At 42.4% G+C, this 14625-nt stretch overlaps 1 protein-coding gene across 1 annotated transcript in view; it reads left to right on the top strand.

The window, feature by feature from the left end:
- kcnh8 (potassium voltage-gated channel, subfamily H (eag-related), member 8) overlaps nt 1-14625 on the top strand; it is an 85263-nt gene that overhangs the window by 57988 nt on the left and 12650 nt on the right. Inside the window, exons 12-15 of the mRNA XM_072676481.1 lie at nt 5703-5741; nt 8520-8740; nt 9634-9743; nt 10524-10603. Of these exons, the coding sequence (XP_072532582.1) occupies nt 5703-5741; nt 8520-8740; nt 9634-9743; nt 10524-10603 (450 nt within the window). The remainder of the gene's footprint in view (nt 1-5702; nt 5742-8519; nt 8741-9633; nt 9744-10523; nt 10604-14625) is intronic.

The raw sequence follows: 14625 nt of genomic DNA, 5'->3' as shown, positions 1-14625 counted from the left end.
TGACTTTCGTTTGAAGGCCCCATTTTTTTATGTGATGGTAGAATTAATTGTAATGGTCACTTTAAGGCACTTTCCCACCAGAGTGTACAGATGGAGGGGTGACTGCATGGTGGTTAGCTCTGGGTTGTAGCCTGAATGTTCTACCCTGCTGCTGACATTTTGCCCAATAATTGGTCTCCACAACACCACATTGACCCTCTTCTGGCTGTGTACCTCTACAGAGAACAAGGCAAGTAGCTATCCATCGTTAACATCTCTCCCCATAAGAGTGTTTGCCCATTGCCCCATTCGTCATAATGTCCTTTACCAAAAAGCTCTAGTTTGGTCTCATTTGTCCACAGAATATTCCCCCACAAGCATTGTCAGGCTTTTAATAATAATGTCTCAGTGTCAACAGTGAGGCCTTCCTGGGTCTCCTACCATAGCATCCCATTTTATTTACAGTGTGCGAGCTGACATTGTCGTACCTTGTGTCTGCAACTCAGCTTGATTTTCTTTGGAAATTGATGGAGGTTCTTTAGCCACCATTCAAACAACCCTTCTCTTCCACCAGTGTTTCTCTTCCCTCCAGGGAGGTTGGCAATAGTGCCATGGGCTGTAAACTTCCTAATGCATTAAGATTCATGTGAAGCCAGCTAACATCGCTTTGTGATTAGGGGCATCTACCCACCTGGAAAGAGCACGGCCAATTGTGCTCTCTCCGATTGCAGCTGCTGATGGCAAAGTGGCATGGCTCTCACATTACACATTTAAGGTATCGCCGAAAACACTTCACATATCCCAGCTTGGAAATTCAAGTCAGAGGTGATATGCCACCCTTGGGTTAGTAGCCCCCCCCCCTTCCACTGATATACTTCAGGAAAAACTCCAGTTTGCATTGCTTTGCATGTAGTTAGTTGTTTAGTACAAGAAGACAAAAAACAAAAGACAGATTAAGAGAAGAATTTTAATTTAAAAAACAATAAATATATATTTATATATAAAATGACAAAGAGCAAAAACATAGATAATAAATAAATAAATAAACAAGGTGAAAAACAGAACAAGAAACAATAGTTAACCCATTATTTTAAATAATAATTGGGAAAAATGGTCAAAGAAAGTTAACCCCTTAACGCAGCAAGGCTTATCACACACTAGTTACCGGTTACTAATCCTCAGAGTGTAATTAATGCCAAGGGCCTACACAGTGGTCATTTGGTTGACTTGGGTATTGAACCCACAACTTTGTGATTGATAACGCAGTGCTCAATAACCACTGAGCCTCCACCGCTCTGCTCTACCTGCTCGAACGCTGGTAGGATGGGGGACCTACAGCTTAGAGAGACCAAAACCACCTGTGAATGTGATGTCAATTTCTGTGCCAATAGAAGAAAACCGATAAAGGCATTAAGCAGTTCTGCTCACGACTTGCTTTAAACCAATTAAAGTCCCCAGTAAAGTGCTCAGCTCACTCTGAGAGAGTGGGCTCCACTACTGTATTTAATGCCTGCTCTCTGGGCTGTTGGGCTCTCCTTGAAAAGCTTTTTTCATCAGCGAGAGATTGCACGCTGAGAGGCACGCTGGGAGATTTACACTATGATTGAATGCTCCTGGCCGCTCAGAGGAACAGAGGATAATAATTACTGCTACTGTCTACAGCACAGCACAGACCTACTTAAGACTCAGCATGAAGAATGGTGGAGGGAGTTCACTGCAGACGCAGAGGAGGGTACAGTAGCTGGAGCATGTTCATGTCTTGTCCTGGATGTAAAACTCCACTCAAAGCAGGGGTGGATATTTGTGACGGGATTTGCTGCTACTATCAGTGAAAAGAGATGTGTATGTGCTCATACTAGTGATGTGTGTGACGTAGGCCTCAGAGACATGTTTTATATGTATTTTTTATCACTTAATTATCAATAAGTGTAAAAATATGTTAAAAGAGCAACAGTGTCTAAAATGTACCACCTTAAAATAACATTCAGTTAGTGTGGAGGCCACGGTACTATATATATATATATATATATATATCTATCTTATAATTCACTTTATAATAAAAAATGTATCATAAATTATTAGAAGCTGAATTTGTTTTTAAAGGCAGGAATTGGCTTCCATAGGTTACTATTGAAGTACTTTCTGTTGGGATTTTATTGTAAAGTGAAACAGGTCATATGACAAAAGTTTAGGAAAAAGCATGACAATGGCATTGTGGGTCAGAACCTTCATTTCATTTCAGTTCAATTCAACCTTTATTCAAACTCGGAGGACATTGAGGGTGACCCTCATTTACGCTGTCATCGAGACATAAAATATAGATTGAAAATGAAAAGAAGAAATTTGTTTAGTACAAGAAGACAAAAAACAAAAGACAGATTATAATAGTTACTTCTAAAAGAAGAATTGTAATTAAAAAAACAATAAAAAAACAAATATAAAATATGGAAAAGAGTAAAACATAGTTAACCCATTATTAAAAATAATAATTAGTAAAACAAATAGTCAAAGAAAGTTAAAGGAGCTGAAGTTAAATTAACTACTTGGCTAATAAACTGGCTAGAGTTTAAGAGTTAAAAATGATTGAGTGACACCTGGTGTTCTGTAGCTAAAATCAGATTGTAGCTAAAAACCTACATTTGCAATCAAAATGATTCAACCCCCACATTTTAACCAATTTTGAATAATTTAGTTCATTTATTAGTAAAATGTACAAACTTTCAGCTGTTTGCAATAAACCAATCAAACAAGAGCAATTTAAATATTTAAACACAACTAATGGGACAAGAGTTTTCTCCATATTCAGCACAGAACACCACTTTTAATGACGACTGCAACCTCTGAATTACCCAACCCCCTGAACAGAATCCCTCATAAAGCACACATCCACAAACCAGGTGGCAAATCAAAGCAAGATTTGGTGGCAGCTGGCACTGAGGTTTCAGGTTGCACAGTAAGGAACATACTAGACACCAAAGACCTCCATGGGGGGTTGTTCCCCATACACCTCTACTGACCCAAAAGCACAAGAACAGTCGGCTCCAGTCTGCTCAGAACCAGATAAACAAGCCACAGAAGTTCAGGGATTCTGTTCTGTGGACCTTTTTGGGAATATGGATCAGCGGTATGTCTGGAGGAATCTGGACACTAGTCTGAGGACTGAGAAACCGTACAATGCATTCGGAAACTCTTCAGAACCGTTCTCTTTTTTCATACTGTGTTCTGTTGAGGCCCATCTTGAACTAAGTCTATGTTCTTTTGCACTTTCTCGCAGTGTTTGATGACGGAAGAGAGAAAGAGCATGGCCATTATTTTGTTAAACCCGTGTAGATACAACGCGTGTGATATTTTTATGCTGTTTAAACAGTTCTGGACCAGTACGACAGAACTGCTGAGACCAGCACTTTGTCCAGTTAATGGATGTCTAAAAATGGCCTGCTGTGGGTGTTTGTCTGGTGAAGTCTTGTCACATTTCGTCAGTGTGATATCACTGTAGGCCTACAAGTGGGCCTCCACCAAACATAATGGGGTTATAAAGCTTTCAGGGGTCCAGTCACTGTAGGGGGGCTCGAGAGACCAAGTGTTGTGCTCAGCAGAAAATAATAATGTCCTCGTCGTGGTTTGTTGACACTCCTCAAATAGAAAAGAAAACTGTCTGGATTGTCATCAAGGCATATTTCAGTGGGTAGGGAGTGCAAATGTACAGTTATACAGTTTACTGCAGTATTTTACTGCAAGTGCACTTATACCATCAGATCAGCAGGTCTGTGTAAGATTACAGCTTCCTTTGCAGATTCTGAAAGTCGCCACATGTTGATAATCTTCTGTTGAAGGTCTAAAAGTCTTGGTTTTGTCCACTAGTAAAAAAAGTAATAAGCCTGTTTAGCCAGGCTACGTTGCTTCACTATGTTAATTACACTCGTGACAAATAATGGTGCTACAAATACCCCAATGAAAGATCCCATGGAAGGACCACTTTTGTTTCCTTAAAGAACCATTTCTGTAATTGTGATGTGTGAGTGAAGAACCTTTAAATTGGTAAAGAGCATATATATATATATATATATATATATATATATATATATATATATATATATATATATATATATAAAACAGAAAGTTCTTTAACATGCAGAAATCTGATGTATGACCATATATGCACATGGACTGGATTTCAGTATTATATGTCAGTATGTTGTACATTATATTAGACACATGCACAATATGTAATATCTGTGTCATACATACATGTCATTATTCTATATTATACATTATATATGTTTTAATACATATATTTGTACATGTCTGGAAAAAATGAGGAGACCACTTATTTTGTTGATGGTTTTCTTTAAATCAAAATAATGTAATTTCATCTTTACATTATAATTATTATAATCATTTATCTGCTTTATTTGAACAGCTGTTTTTGAGCAGTTGTCTTTTCTGTAAATACATGCTCTAAAAAGCAAATATTTATATTTGGAATTTTGGGTAAATGTCCATCGTTTATGAAATACAACGCAAATGTTAATTTCCATAAACACACTGCCTATAAATAGTAAAACCAGAGAAACTGTTATTTTTTTCTGGAGCTGTGTATGTTTTACAATATATATATATATATATATATATATATATATATATAAACACACAAAATATATATACATATATTGTGAATATATGGCCATTTATCAGATTTCTTTATAGATTCACACTCACATATCTCTATTTTAAAAAGTGGTTCTTCTATGGCTCAAATAACCCTTTGTAGCACCTTTACCTGATTACAGAGCATTTTTGAGTTAAATCAACAAAGGTTTTCCTAACTCGTATTTTTACTTCTGCATCTCAGTTTGGTCAACAATACATACTGGGTTAATCCTCAAAAAGTATAGTAAATGAGCTGCAGCTGAAACTGTTTAAATACTGAGTAAGATGTGATATTTCGTCGGTGGCTCCGTCCCCTCAATCTGTCTATTGTTAATTCCCATCTGCAGCTTATAGCGCCCCATATTACATAATGTCCCCAGACTAGGAAGGAAGGGTTTCGACTGTGGAATGCTGAGGCCTTACTGGTGAACTAATGACCTCCTCACGCTGGATGAGCAGCAGTTAGACCGTAGGGCCGGTCTAGAGCTGTAAAATTCCCCTCCATAAAAACCCAGTTCTGAGTAAATTTATCTTCCCTTCTTTCTCAGCCTCAAAAATGTTTACATTTACATTCTCTGCATTTAGCTGACATTCTTATCCAGAGTGACTTACAAGGTTACTCATATTACAGAGGTGGGCCAACGTAGTGTTAGGAGTCTTGTCAAGGTGTAGCGCAGCATAGTCACCCAGACCGGGAATCAAACCACATGGTGTGGTAGCTCAGTGGCAGGTAGTGGTGTTGTCTGTTGCGCCACACCAACCACTGTTGAACCACACCAACCACAAATGTTCACAGCTCTAGAGTGGAGCGACTGTCTAACTGCCTGCTTCTCAGGAGGTTCAAATCCCATCAACACCACAACCCTCCATGATCAGGACTCTCTGAGAATAGGAAGGCCTCGACCCATGTGATAGGGGGCGTTCTAACCTGCAGATGGGAATAAACAATAAACATTTAAAGGGGGCGGAGCCTACCCACCCAGTGTAAGATGGGAACATTGTGTGTAATCCAGCTCTGTCCCAAACATTGAAAAAACATTGGAGAAGTAAAGTGTGTGTTCTTCTTTTCTCAGGTAATATCCAGGTTATCCAGCAAGTCCATCGACACACAGGTGCGTCTTCACATCCCCTGTCAATCATCCTCCACTTTTGGGCTAACAATGGTGTGTAGACCATAATAGCTCTGGGCTCATTTCCTTAATGATGATCCATCTCTCGCCTCATTTGCCTAACGAGGGGAGCCTAAGAGCACTAGAGCAACCAGAGTGGTGGAGAAAGGCAGAGAGAGAGAGAGAGGGAGAAAGAGAAGGAGAGTGATGCTGGTGATGATGACGATGATGGTGATGGCGACGAAGACCATCAGTGTTTCTTTTTAGCCGCCTGTGTCTCCATGCCTGAAGTCATAATGATGGAGGGAGGAGCGAGGGCGGAGGAGGAGGTTGGGTGTGGAGCGAGTGTGGAGAGAGAGAGATAATTGAAGTTGTGGTTGAGTGACTGCTGTGGGAAACTGCCACTCTGTCAATTACAGTGTGAGTGAGCCTCAATTATTCAACAGTAAAAAATGACCAAATTAGACCATGAGAACACTTTACAGTAATTAATCAGTTATAAATACAGATCAGGGAGGGGGGTTTGGGGGGGGGGCGGTCTGGTGGATGCTCCTCGTTCCCTTTTCCACATTGATCCTACACTGCTTTACTTAATGTGAGGTTCATTCCACTGTACGTACTTTAGTAGTCACATTTTGTATTGTTATAATTAGGGATTCAATTAACGATTATTTCCATAATTAATTAATCAGGAAACAAAAGCCACAGTGGTTTGGCACTCGGCTTACACAGAGAGACACACGGACGTGTCTTTATTTGCATTACCCCGTCAACAAACACCCAAGTGAACTTAAGAAAACCCACTACAAGCCAATAGGGGCTCTTACGGCCAATAAGCACAGGCCTCAGTAGTGTCCTTACAATCAAAGTAGTGTCCTTGGGCTCAGCTTCCTCTTTCTCTCCACATTCCTCCTCACATGGACCAACTGAGCCTCCTTCAAAAGCTCAGTGCTATGCTAATGTGATCGACTCCAGGTGGGGCTTGTCAATGAGAAGCTCAGTGGCCCATCAGTGACGACGCCTCACTGCCACGAGATATATATATGTATTGTGTTGGCTAGATTTAGCTTTTAGCCTAGCGCGGATCCCTGTTTGCTTCATGCCGAGTTTGAGCTGCCCTTCTAGGGACACTGGAACAGGAAAAGACATGGTCATGTGACCTGGTTCCTGTAGCAACTTGTATTGCTATAATCAGCAGAGTATGGAGATAATGAGTTGCTATCCAGTATCAACAACACTCTATTCTATTGAAGCATAAGGAGTCAAGACTGTGATGTAACAGTTGTGGGGTTTGGGACTTGGACTGTTTTACAGCTCTCATTTGGTTCTGCTGGAGGTTCTTCTGAAGGAGGAACAACAGTATTTGAGGTTCTTGGGAGGTTCTTCAATTTGTGGAGGAAAGGTGCTTAGAGGGAATTTTCTTTAAAGGGTTCTTTAAAGTTTCAATCTGAAGAACCTCCAAAGGTTTCTCAAGGATCTTATACTTTTAACCCTCTAGAGTATACGTAAATTTTGTAACTTGATAACCTCCATATTTACTCTGTGGCTCCACCCCTCAATCTGTTTGTTGTTTATTCTCATTTACAGCTTATAGCGCCCCCATCACATGATGTCCTCAGACTAGGAAGGAAGGGTTTTGACTGTTGAGAGCTGAGGCCTTGCTGGGATTTGAGCTGTTGACCTCCTCACACTTGATGAGTAACAGTTAGACCATAGGGCCGGTCTAGAGCTGTGAAATTCCCTTCCATAAAAACCCAGTTCTGAGTAAATTTACCTTCCCTTCTTTCTCAGCCTCAAAAATGTTCACAGCTCCAGAATGGAGCGTCTGTCTAACTGCGTCCTGCTTCTCAGAAGACTCAGGAGATCATGAGTTCAAATCCCATCATCACCACAACCCTCCATGAACAGGACTATAGTTCCTCCAGTTTCAGTCTGAAGAACCTCCAAAGGTTCCTCAAGGATCTTATACTTTTAACACTCTAGAGCAGCTTTAATATTTCGTAACTTGATTCTTCTGACAGCAGAGTGGAACCTAGGATACAACACTTGGAACTTGGAACCAGCTAAAAATGTGTGCACATGGTCAGTTTTGAGGAAATATTTATGACACCCAGAAAAGCTTACTGTGATGGAAGCCATAACATTACTACCACCTGTCTAATATTGAGTAGGTTCACCTTGTGCTGCCAAAACAGGTCTGACCCCGATCCATGGACTCCTCAAGACCTCTGAAAGTGTCCTGTGGTATCTAGCACCATAACTAATGTTAGCAGCAGGTCCTTTAAGTCCTGTAAGTTGTGAGGTGGGTGTGACCTCCATCAGTATCAGTGAGCCTTGGGTGCCCATGACCCTGCCACTGGTTGACTGGTTGTCCTTCCTTGGAGCACTTTTACCAAAAAGTATACCAGGAGAGAACACCCCACAAGACCTGCTTGCTGATGTTCTGGAGATGTTCTGACCCAGTCATTATCTAGAACATCATAGTCTGGTTCTTGTCAAAGTGTCTCAGATTCTTACACTTTTGTCAAATTTGTCCTGCTTCATCACCTTCACCACCTTTAAGAACTGACTGTTCACTCACTGACTAATATGTAGCCACTGTAGATAAAAATTATCACTTCACCTGGTCCTAATGTTATGGCTGGCAGTGTATATATTGGTCATATCCTCAGTCTATTGGGCAGATGAGAAAGCTACTTACTCTCTGTAAGCTCTGCTTGTGAAATTTTGTTTGAAAGGATTATAATAGAATAATTATGGGCTGTTTTTGCTTCTTCTGAGGTGTCGGCAAGGGGCAACGGAGGCGTGATCCAGTGCTATCCGCCCATAGAGGAGCAGCAGGAGGATGAAGATGAGGATCAGATCCTGTACCTGCGAGCGGTGGATGAGGGAAGTGAACACAAACACTCGCTCGTACGAGGTGGCACCCATCACAACGACAAGACGCTCCGCAATCAGCAGACTGCAGTCACCAAACCTGACCCTTCTAACCTCAGTCCCAGGTTAGATTCAACCTTATTGTCATCATTGCTTTATAGTCCAAATGTTTGTGGACACCCCTTCTAACACATTTATTCAGCATCTTTAAGTTGCACACATACAGCTTGTCTAGTCCCTGAAAAAAAGCACTGCCAATAGAATAGGACTCTCTGGAGCAGATAAACCAACATGAGCCTTTCAGCACCATGCTGCCTAATGCCAGGCGTGGGCTAGAGGGGTATAAAGCCCCCCAGCATTGAGCTGTGAAGCAGTGGAAGAACTGTTTTCTCTGGAATGATGGATGGTGGAGCTCCATCCAATACTTTTAGGATGAGTTGGGGAGTTGAGGATGTGGTTGGGTGGTGATCATCTATTCTAATCTTATTCTCCAAGCTCTTGTTGCAGAATGCAATCAAATCTTACAGACATGCTCTAAAATCTAGTGGGTGGCGTGTTAGTGTGTGTTTGCTGGCACGAGTGGATCAGACACAGCAGGTTCTACATAGTTGTATTGATGCTCATGGAGGTCCCACCTAACAACTTAGAGGACTTAAAGGATCTGCTGCTAATATCTTGCATGACCAGATGTCATGGGACACCTTCAGAGGTCTTGTGGAGTCCAGATCTTCGATTGGTCAGATCTGGCTAACCTACTCCATGTTAGGCAGGTGTAGCTAATGTTTTGGCTGATGGGTGTGTGTATAATGTATAATATGCTGTATTTGATGTCCGTACAGCAGGGTTAGTGTGCTATTGGTCTCCACAAGTAACGGATACCACAGGACACCTTCAGTTCCTCTACAATGGTAACCGTCTTCATAGGAGAAGGAATGTTAACGTCTGTTAGGACATCCATTAAGCATACAGCAGCTTATGGCACTGTTTTACTGAACAATGTGTGTGTTTGTGTGCTTAGAGTTGTAGATGGAACAGAAGCTAGCGAAGGTACCGAACGCTCCCCAGCATTCACATTCTCACCCGGTCACCAGAACACCTGTTCATCCAACTCAACCACCAGCAAAGCAGGTCAGTGTCTTCATGTGTGCAGCGATTTCATACTGTTTCTACCACTTTTCTCAATCTGTCCTAGTGCTGGGCGATATGATAAGGTCATCATGTATTTACATGAATAATGTTAATTGACTTGTGCTGTTGAGTTGAAATGAAAAAGAGGCTTTACTAAAAATATCATAGTCTAGATTCACAAAACAGGCCAGGACCCTTTCGGAAGGCAAAAGAGAATGAAAACAGAGGGAAGGAATACATGGTCACCAAATGGTCAAGGCAAATTCGTAGTCCCAAAAAGAGGCAGTGGGTTCGAAATCCAAGGCTAAACATACAGACCACATGGTCAAGACCAAAACTGGAAAATCACGCTCAGTGGTTCACCAAAATAGGGATACAATATTTCGAAACTAGCCTTGAGTAAAGCCTGGGCTTTACACAGGTGATAAAGGTCAGTACTCCCAGGTGACTAGGAACGTGAAGGGATGGTAGGAGTCATGTGATCACTCTGAAGACCAGACAGGGGCCAGGTTTGATGAAAGGAAACCTACTGTTGTGTATATATATATATATATATATATTCAACTCCATCAGCAGCAGTACCATCATTAAGCCCTGATTCACCACCAAACCAGGTGTTGATCTGAGGAGAACTCTAAATAATACTAGACTCCATGAGGAGACCTTTGGAGATGTTCTAATGATGAACATAGTGATAGAGAACCTCCACCACTTTCTGTAGGAGTGTTATTATTATTAGTGTTTATTCTAATATTGATAACTGCCCTTTATTCCCCACAGATACCCTGCAAATCACCACTGCAGAGCTAGCAGCTAAATCTGAAGAGACCAGAGGACAGCTGCGCCACCTAGACCAAGAGGTACAGTACAGCATGTTACTTACCTTTGCTGTGGTGTAGGTGTGCAGGTGCAGTGCAGGTGTGCAGGTGTGGGTATTGTGTATAGAAATTTTAGTTTTGGATTCTGTTCAGGGCAGAGCTCCCTATGTTGTGTCTGTGTGTGTCTTGCACTGCGTCAGTAATGAGTTAACTGCAAAGTTCAGGTGAGCTCCTGGTGCCCTGATACTCACAAACCATATGGCCAGCCCCAGTGAGGGAGCGGGTGAGTAAAAGAGGGAGGCAGAGGGTATTTTTCAAGTGCTAGAGGACGTGAAACTTGTTAGGAGTGGAAAGTGGAGCTGGCCCCATGTTGATGTCGGAGAACGTTCTACAGTGCCCTTGAACCTTCTGTTATGTTCCTCACTGTGGTTTTCCATCAGCACATACCATCCATCTCATGCCGTAATACCTGAGATATGGTCTAGAGAGCATATCTGCTGGAGTGTGTAAACACACACTTTTATTTTATCAGCATTGTTTTACCATCTAGTCCACACGTAGTGTCAAGATAGTCATATTAGATCGTTTTTTTTCTCTCTGTTTCCAGTAGAGTGTCTGAAAATGTCCCCTTCCTTCACATGACAAACAAAAATGACCCTAGATTGCTTGCATAATTGTCATGGTGGGTGAGGCCAGACACAGAGGGATGAACACTCGCAGAGACAGGTCCAATGCAATTAGTTTATCAACAAAACTCAAGATAATACAAGGGGGCAAAACAAGGCAAAAAAAGCAGCAGCTACAGGGCATAAAGGTGAACACAGCACAAACTTGACAAACCAGAGGGCGAAAGCAAAACACACCTGAGACTGGGGGACTGGGGACTGGGGAGACTGGGAGCTGAGCTAGTGAGAAGGGCAGGCAACGTGGGGAAAACTAACGAAAACCAGCAGGCAGAGCCTGGGGTAAACAGGAGTGAACTAAAGACGCACTAGACCGGCGCTAAGACTACTAATAACGTGGCGGGAGAGAGTTGGGGGACCAGCTGCAGAACCAAAAAGGGCTAGGCCGACCGAACATGGTACTACTGCGCGAGCATGGGTCGCCAAGCTGGAACGAGAGTCGTGGCTCTATCTTGGCTGAGAGCAAGCAAGCCTCGCTGAGTCCTTGAATGGCCAGGTGGCCTGCTCACGAACGAGGAAGTCGAGCAGTAGCTGGCCTAAACACACCGTGAGCAGTAACGGGAACCTCTCGGATTACCTCAAGGTTCCAAACCATGCAATTCTCAGCATCGAACTAAGCGTCAAGGCTCCTTAAGTACCCTCAGTCTCAGGTGAAACGCATGAACACATGTGAACCTGAATCATGAATCGAAACACATGAAAAGAACCAAACACTTAAACCAAACGATGCAGAAATCCTTATTTGGGCCTGTGGGCGGCGACTCTGAATCGCCCCGGGGGATGGCGCAACACAGAGGGGCTGACAGTAATCATGTAAAGCTTAGCAGCTTAGCAATTTAGTATGATCACAAAGCCGTAAAGAGCTAGCTAACCAGACCCCTGCTCCACTACCTGTTATAGATAAATATAACAGGTGTTCTTAAGGTAAGCTGAAAAGCTCAGGATGTCTTGTGATGTAAAGTATATTTCAAGAAATTTAACATAAACACGATGCGCACTGGTGTGGTAAACCCAAGGTTTTTGACATTGGTGGATTCCAGTGTCCGATTTTTACCCATTTTCTCCCCAATTTGGACCGCCATTATGTAATCTCCCCCTGAAACCAGTTTTCCGAACTGCCGCTGATGCAACATCACCAGGCAACTAACCAACACACCTGGAGGAAAGTGTACCCGCATACCTGGCTCCGACGCACCAGCCTGCAGACACCAGTGACACTGCCAGCACCGCGGCGAAGCCATGTGGGGGGAAAGCGCAAGGCTAATTGTGCTCACTCTGGGCCTCGGCTGCCGATGGCAACAATGCATTTCATGTCATCTAGAGCCTTTATTTATAGATATGGCTGCTGACACTCTTTTAAGAGGGTCGGGATGTTCCTTTTTATTCTCTTTTTTATTCTCTCAGGATGTTCCAGAGACAGAGTGTTAGCTTTCTGTGCTTCATGAGAGAACATCTAAACATGCAAACCTTCATAACTGGAGAAACAACGGCGCTGTTCAAGTGCTGAATTTTAGACCTTTAGTCTATACTGAATTCTGTCATCACTCGACCTTACCTGGGACCCTTACCTTTACCTCTCCACCTGCCTCTCCTCTATCTGAGCTACTTCATGGTCGGGTAGTTTCTGTCCTCTGCTGCCGTATAAACAGTGAGCAAAAACATGTATGGCTCTGTTGAGTATAATTATTATTATTACCATGATTTTTACAGTCCTGCGTCCTCCACAGATGTTTTTTTTCCTTTCTGTTGTCAGAGCATTGGCTTTATTGATTGCTTTTGGTAATGTGAAGAATAATTTGAGAAATTCAGCACAAAACGTGTCTAAAATAAATCACGACTCTTCCCACTCATCATTCCACACTGAAGATAAAACTGAATAACTCTGTGACTCCACGTCTACAGAGGAATCCGTCGCTCAGTGTCCTGAAGATGAAGAATCAGAAAGTTGCCATAGTGATGCTGAAAGTTATGCAACTATTGCATGTGCTGAGACGGTGGATGACCCACTGTTTGACTGTCAGATGGTGGCATTGACATTAGACTTTTCACAGGTGGCTCTGTAAGAGGGCATTTTCCTGTGGATACCCCTCTTGCTCTCTTACTCTCTCGCTCTCTTACTCTCTCACTCTCTCGCTCTCTCGTCCTGTATTCTTCACGTGTCATTTTTTTCTGCTGTCTGCTACACCCTGTGCACCCCACCCCCCTCTCTCTATCTCCATCCTTCTCTTTGTCACTGTCTCATTCCCTCTCACCCTCCCTGACAGACTGTCTCTCAGCAGGGTTTCAGTGTAATCCATGCTTGGTCCGGTCCACTCTGAGATGTAGGACACCCTTCCTGGTGGCCCTTCCTGTCTGATGCTGTGTTCGAATACCTTCTGCTGTCTCCGATGGCATTTACGGATCATTAACCAATTAGACTCATTATTTGTTATTAGTGCTTCTTGGCAGGACTCCCCGCGCCGCGGCCAAATCCGTGCTCACCTAAGTCGAGATCATCTGCCGTGTTTTCTGGATCGTCACGAGAGCCGTCTTTCTCACAGAGCGACCTGACTGTGGACAGAGGTCTGAGTCATAAGACCACATAATTAGAAACACTATAGGAAGTGTTTCAAATCCCCAGAGGTGGTGTACAGAGGCAAGATTACAAAACTGTCCAAATACTTATGCATCCACATATACAGGAAGGTCTTTTTACCCTGCATATCATGGTTTGCTACATGAATCCAGTATCCAGACATTCCTTTAATTAGTGAATTTAGGTGCACACATGCAGCTTGATCCAGATAACTAATGGTCCTGTTGGCTGAATACAATCAAATCCTATTTACAGCAAATGTTCCAACATTGTTTTAAGGGGTTTTATCTACTGAAATAGTCTTATTTTACTGGCAGATCATTTTGCTTTACTCAAGGAAGAACAGATGTTTAAAGCAACACTATGTAGAATTTCACCTTAAAAACCTTTCAGCTTTAAAATCATTGTGATGCTCCACTGACTGTAACTGGGAGAACAGCATCGCTGCCGTTGCTACACCAGGCTCGGCAGTATGTAACTTGGGTCAAGTGGACAGGATAACTCTATCTAGAACTGAATAACGTTGCAAAACCTGAGCCATATTCGTGTGAAATCCTGTAATATCACTCTACCGACCCTCAGTCCAGTTGCTTCTTTACCTTTCAGGGTCATTTCTGTATCTCTGCCCTTTAGTGCTGGCTCAAAGTGGAGGAGCAACAGTTCATAGCGTTGCTTTAAATAATGCATAAAAGACTTAAAGAATTAAGTTAACGATAAGTTTAAAAAACATACAATATTCCTAGAACAATGCAAAAATGAGACGTATCATGTTTAGACTAAATAGAGGGGTTCACTTGCTAAGATTT

This window comes from Salminus brasiliensis, chromosome 3 (genome assembly GCF_030463535.1).
Source record: "Salminus brasiliensis chromosome 3, fSalBra1.hap2, whole genome shotgun sequence".
In the NCBI taxonomy this organism is placed as follows: Eukaryota; Metazoa; Chordata; class Actinopteri; order Characiformes; family Bryconidae; genus Salminus; species Salminus brasiliensis.
This window is presented reverse-complemented; position numbering and strand designations above follow the sequence as displayed.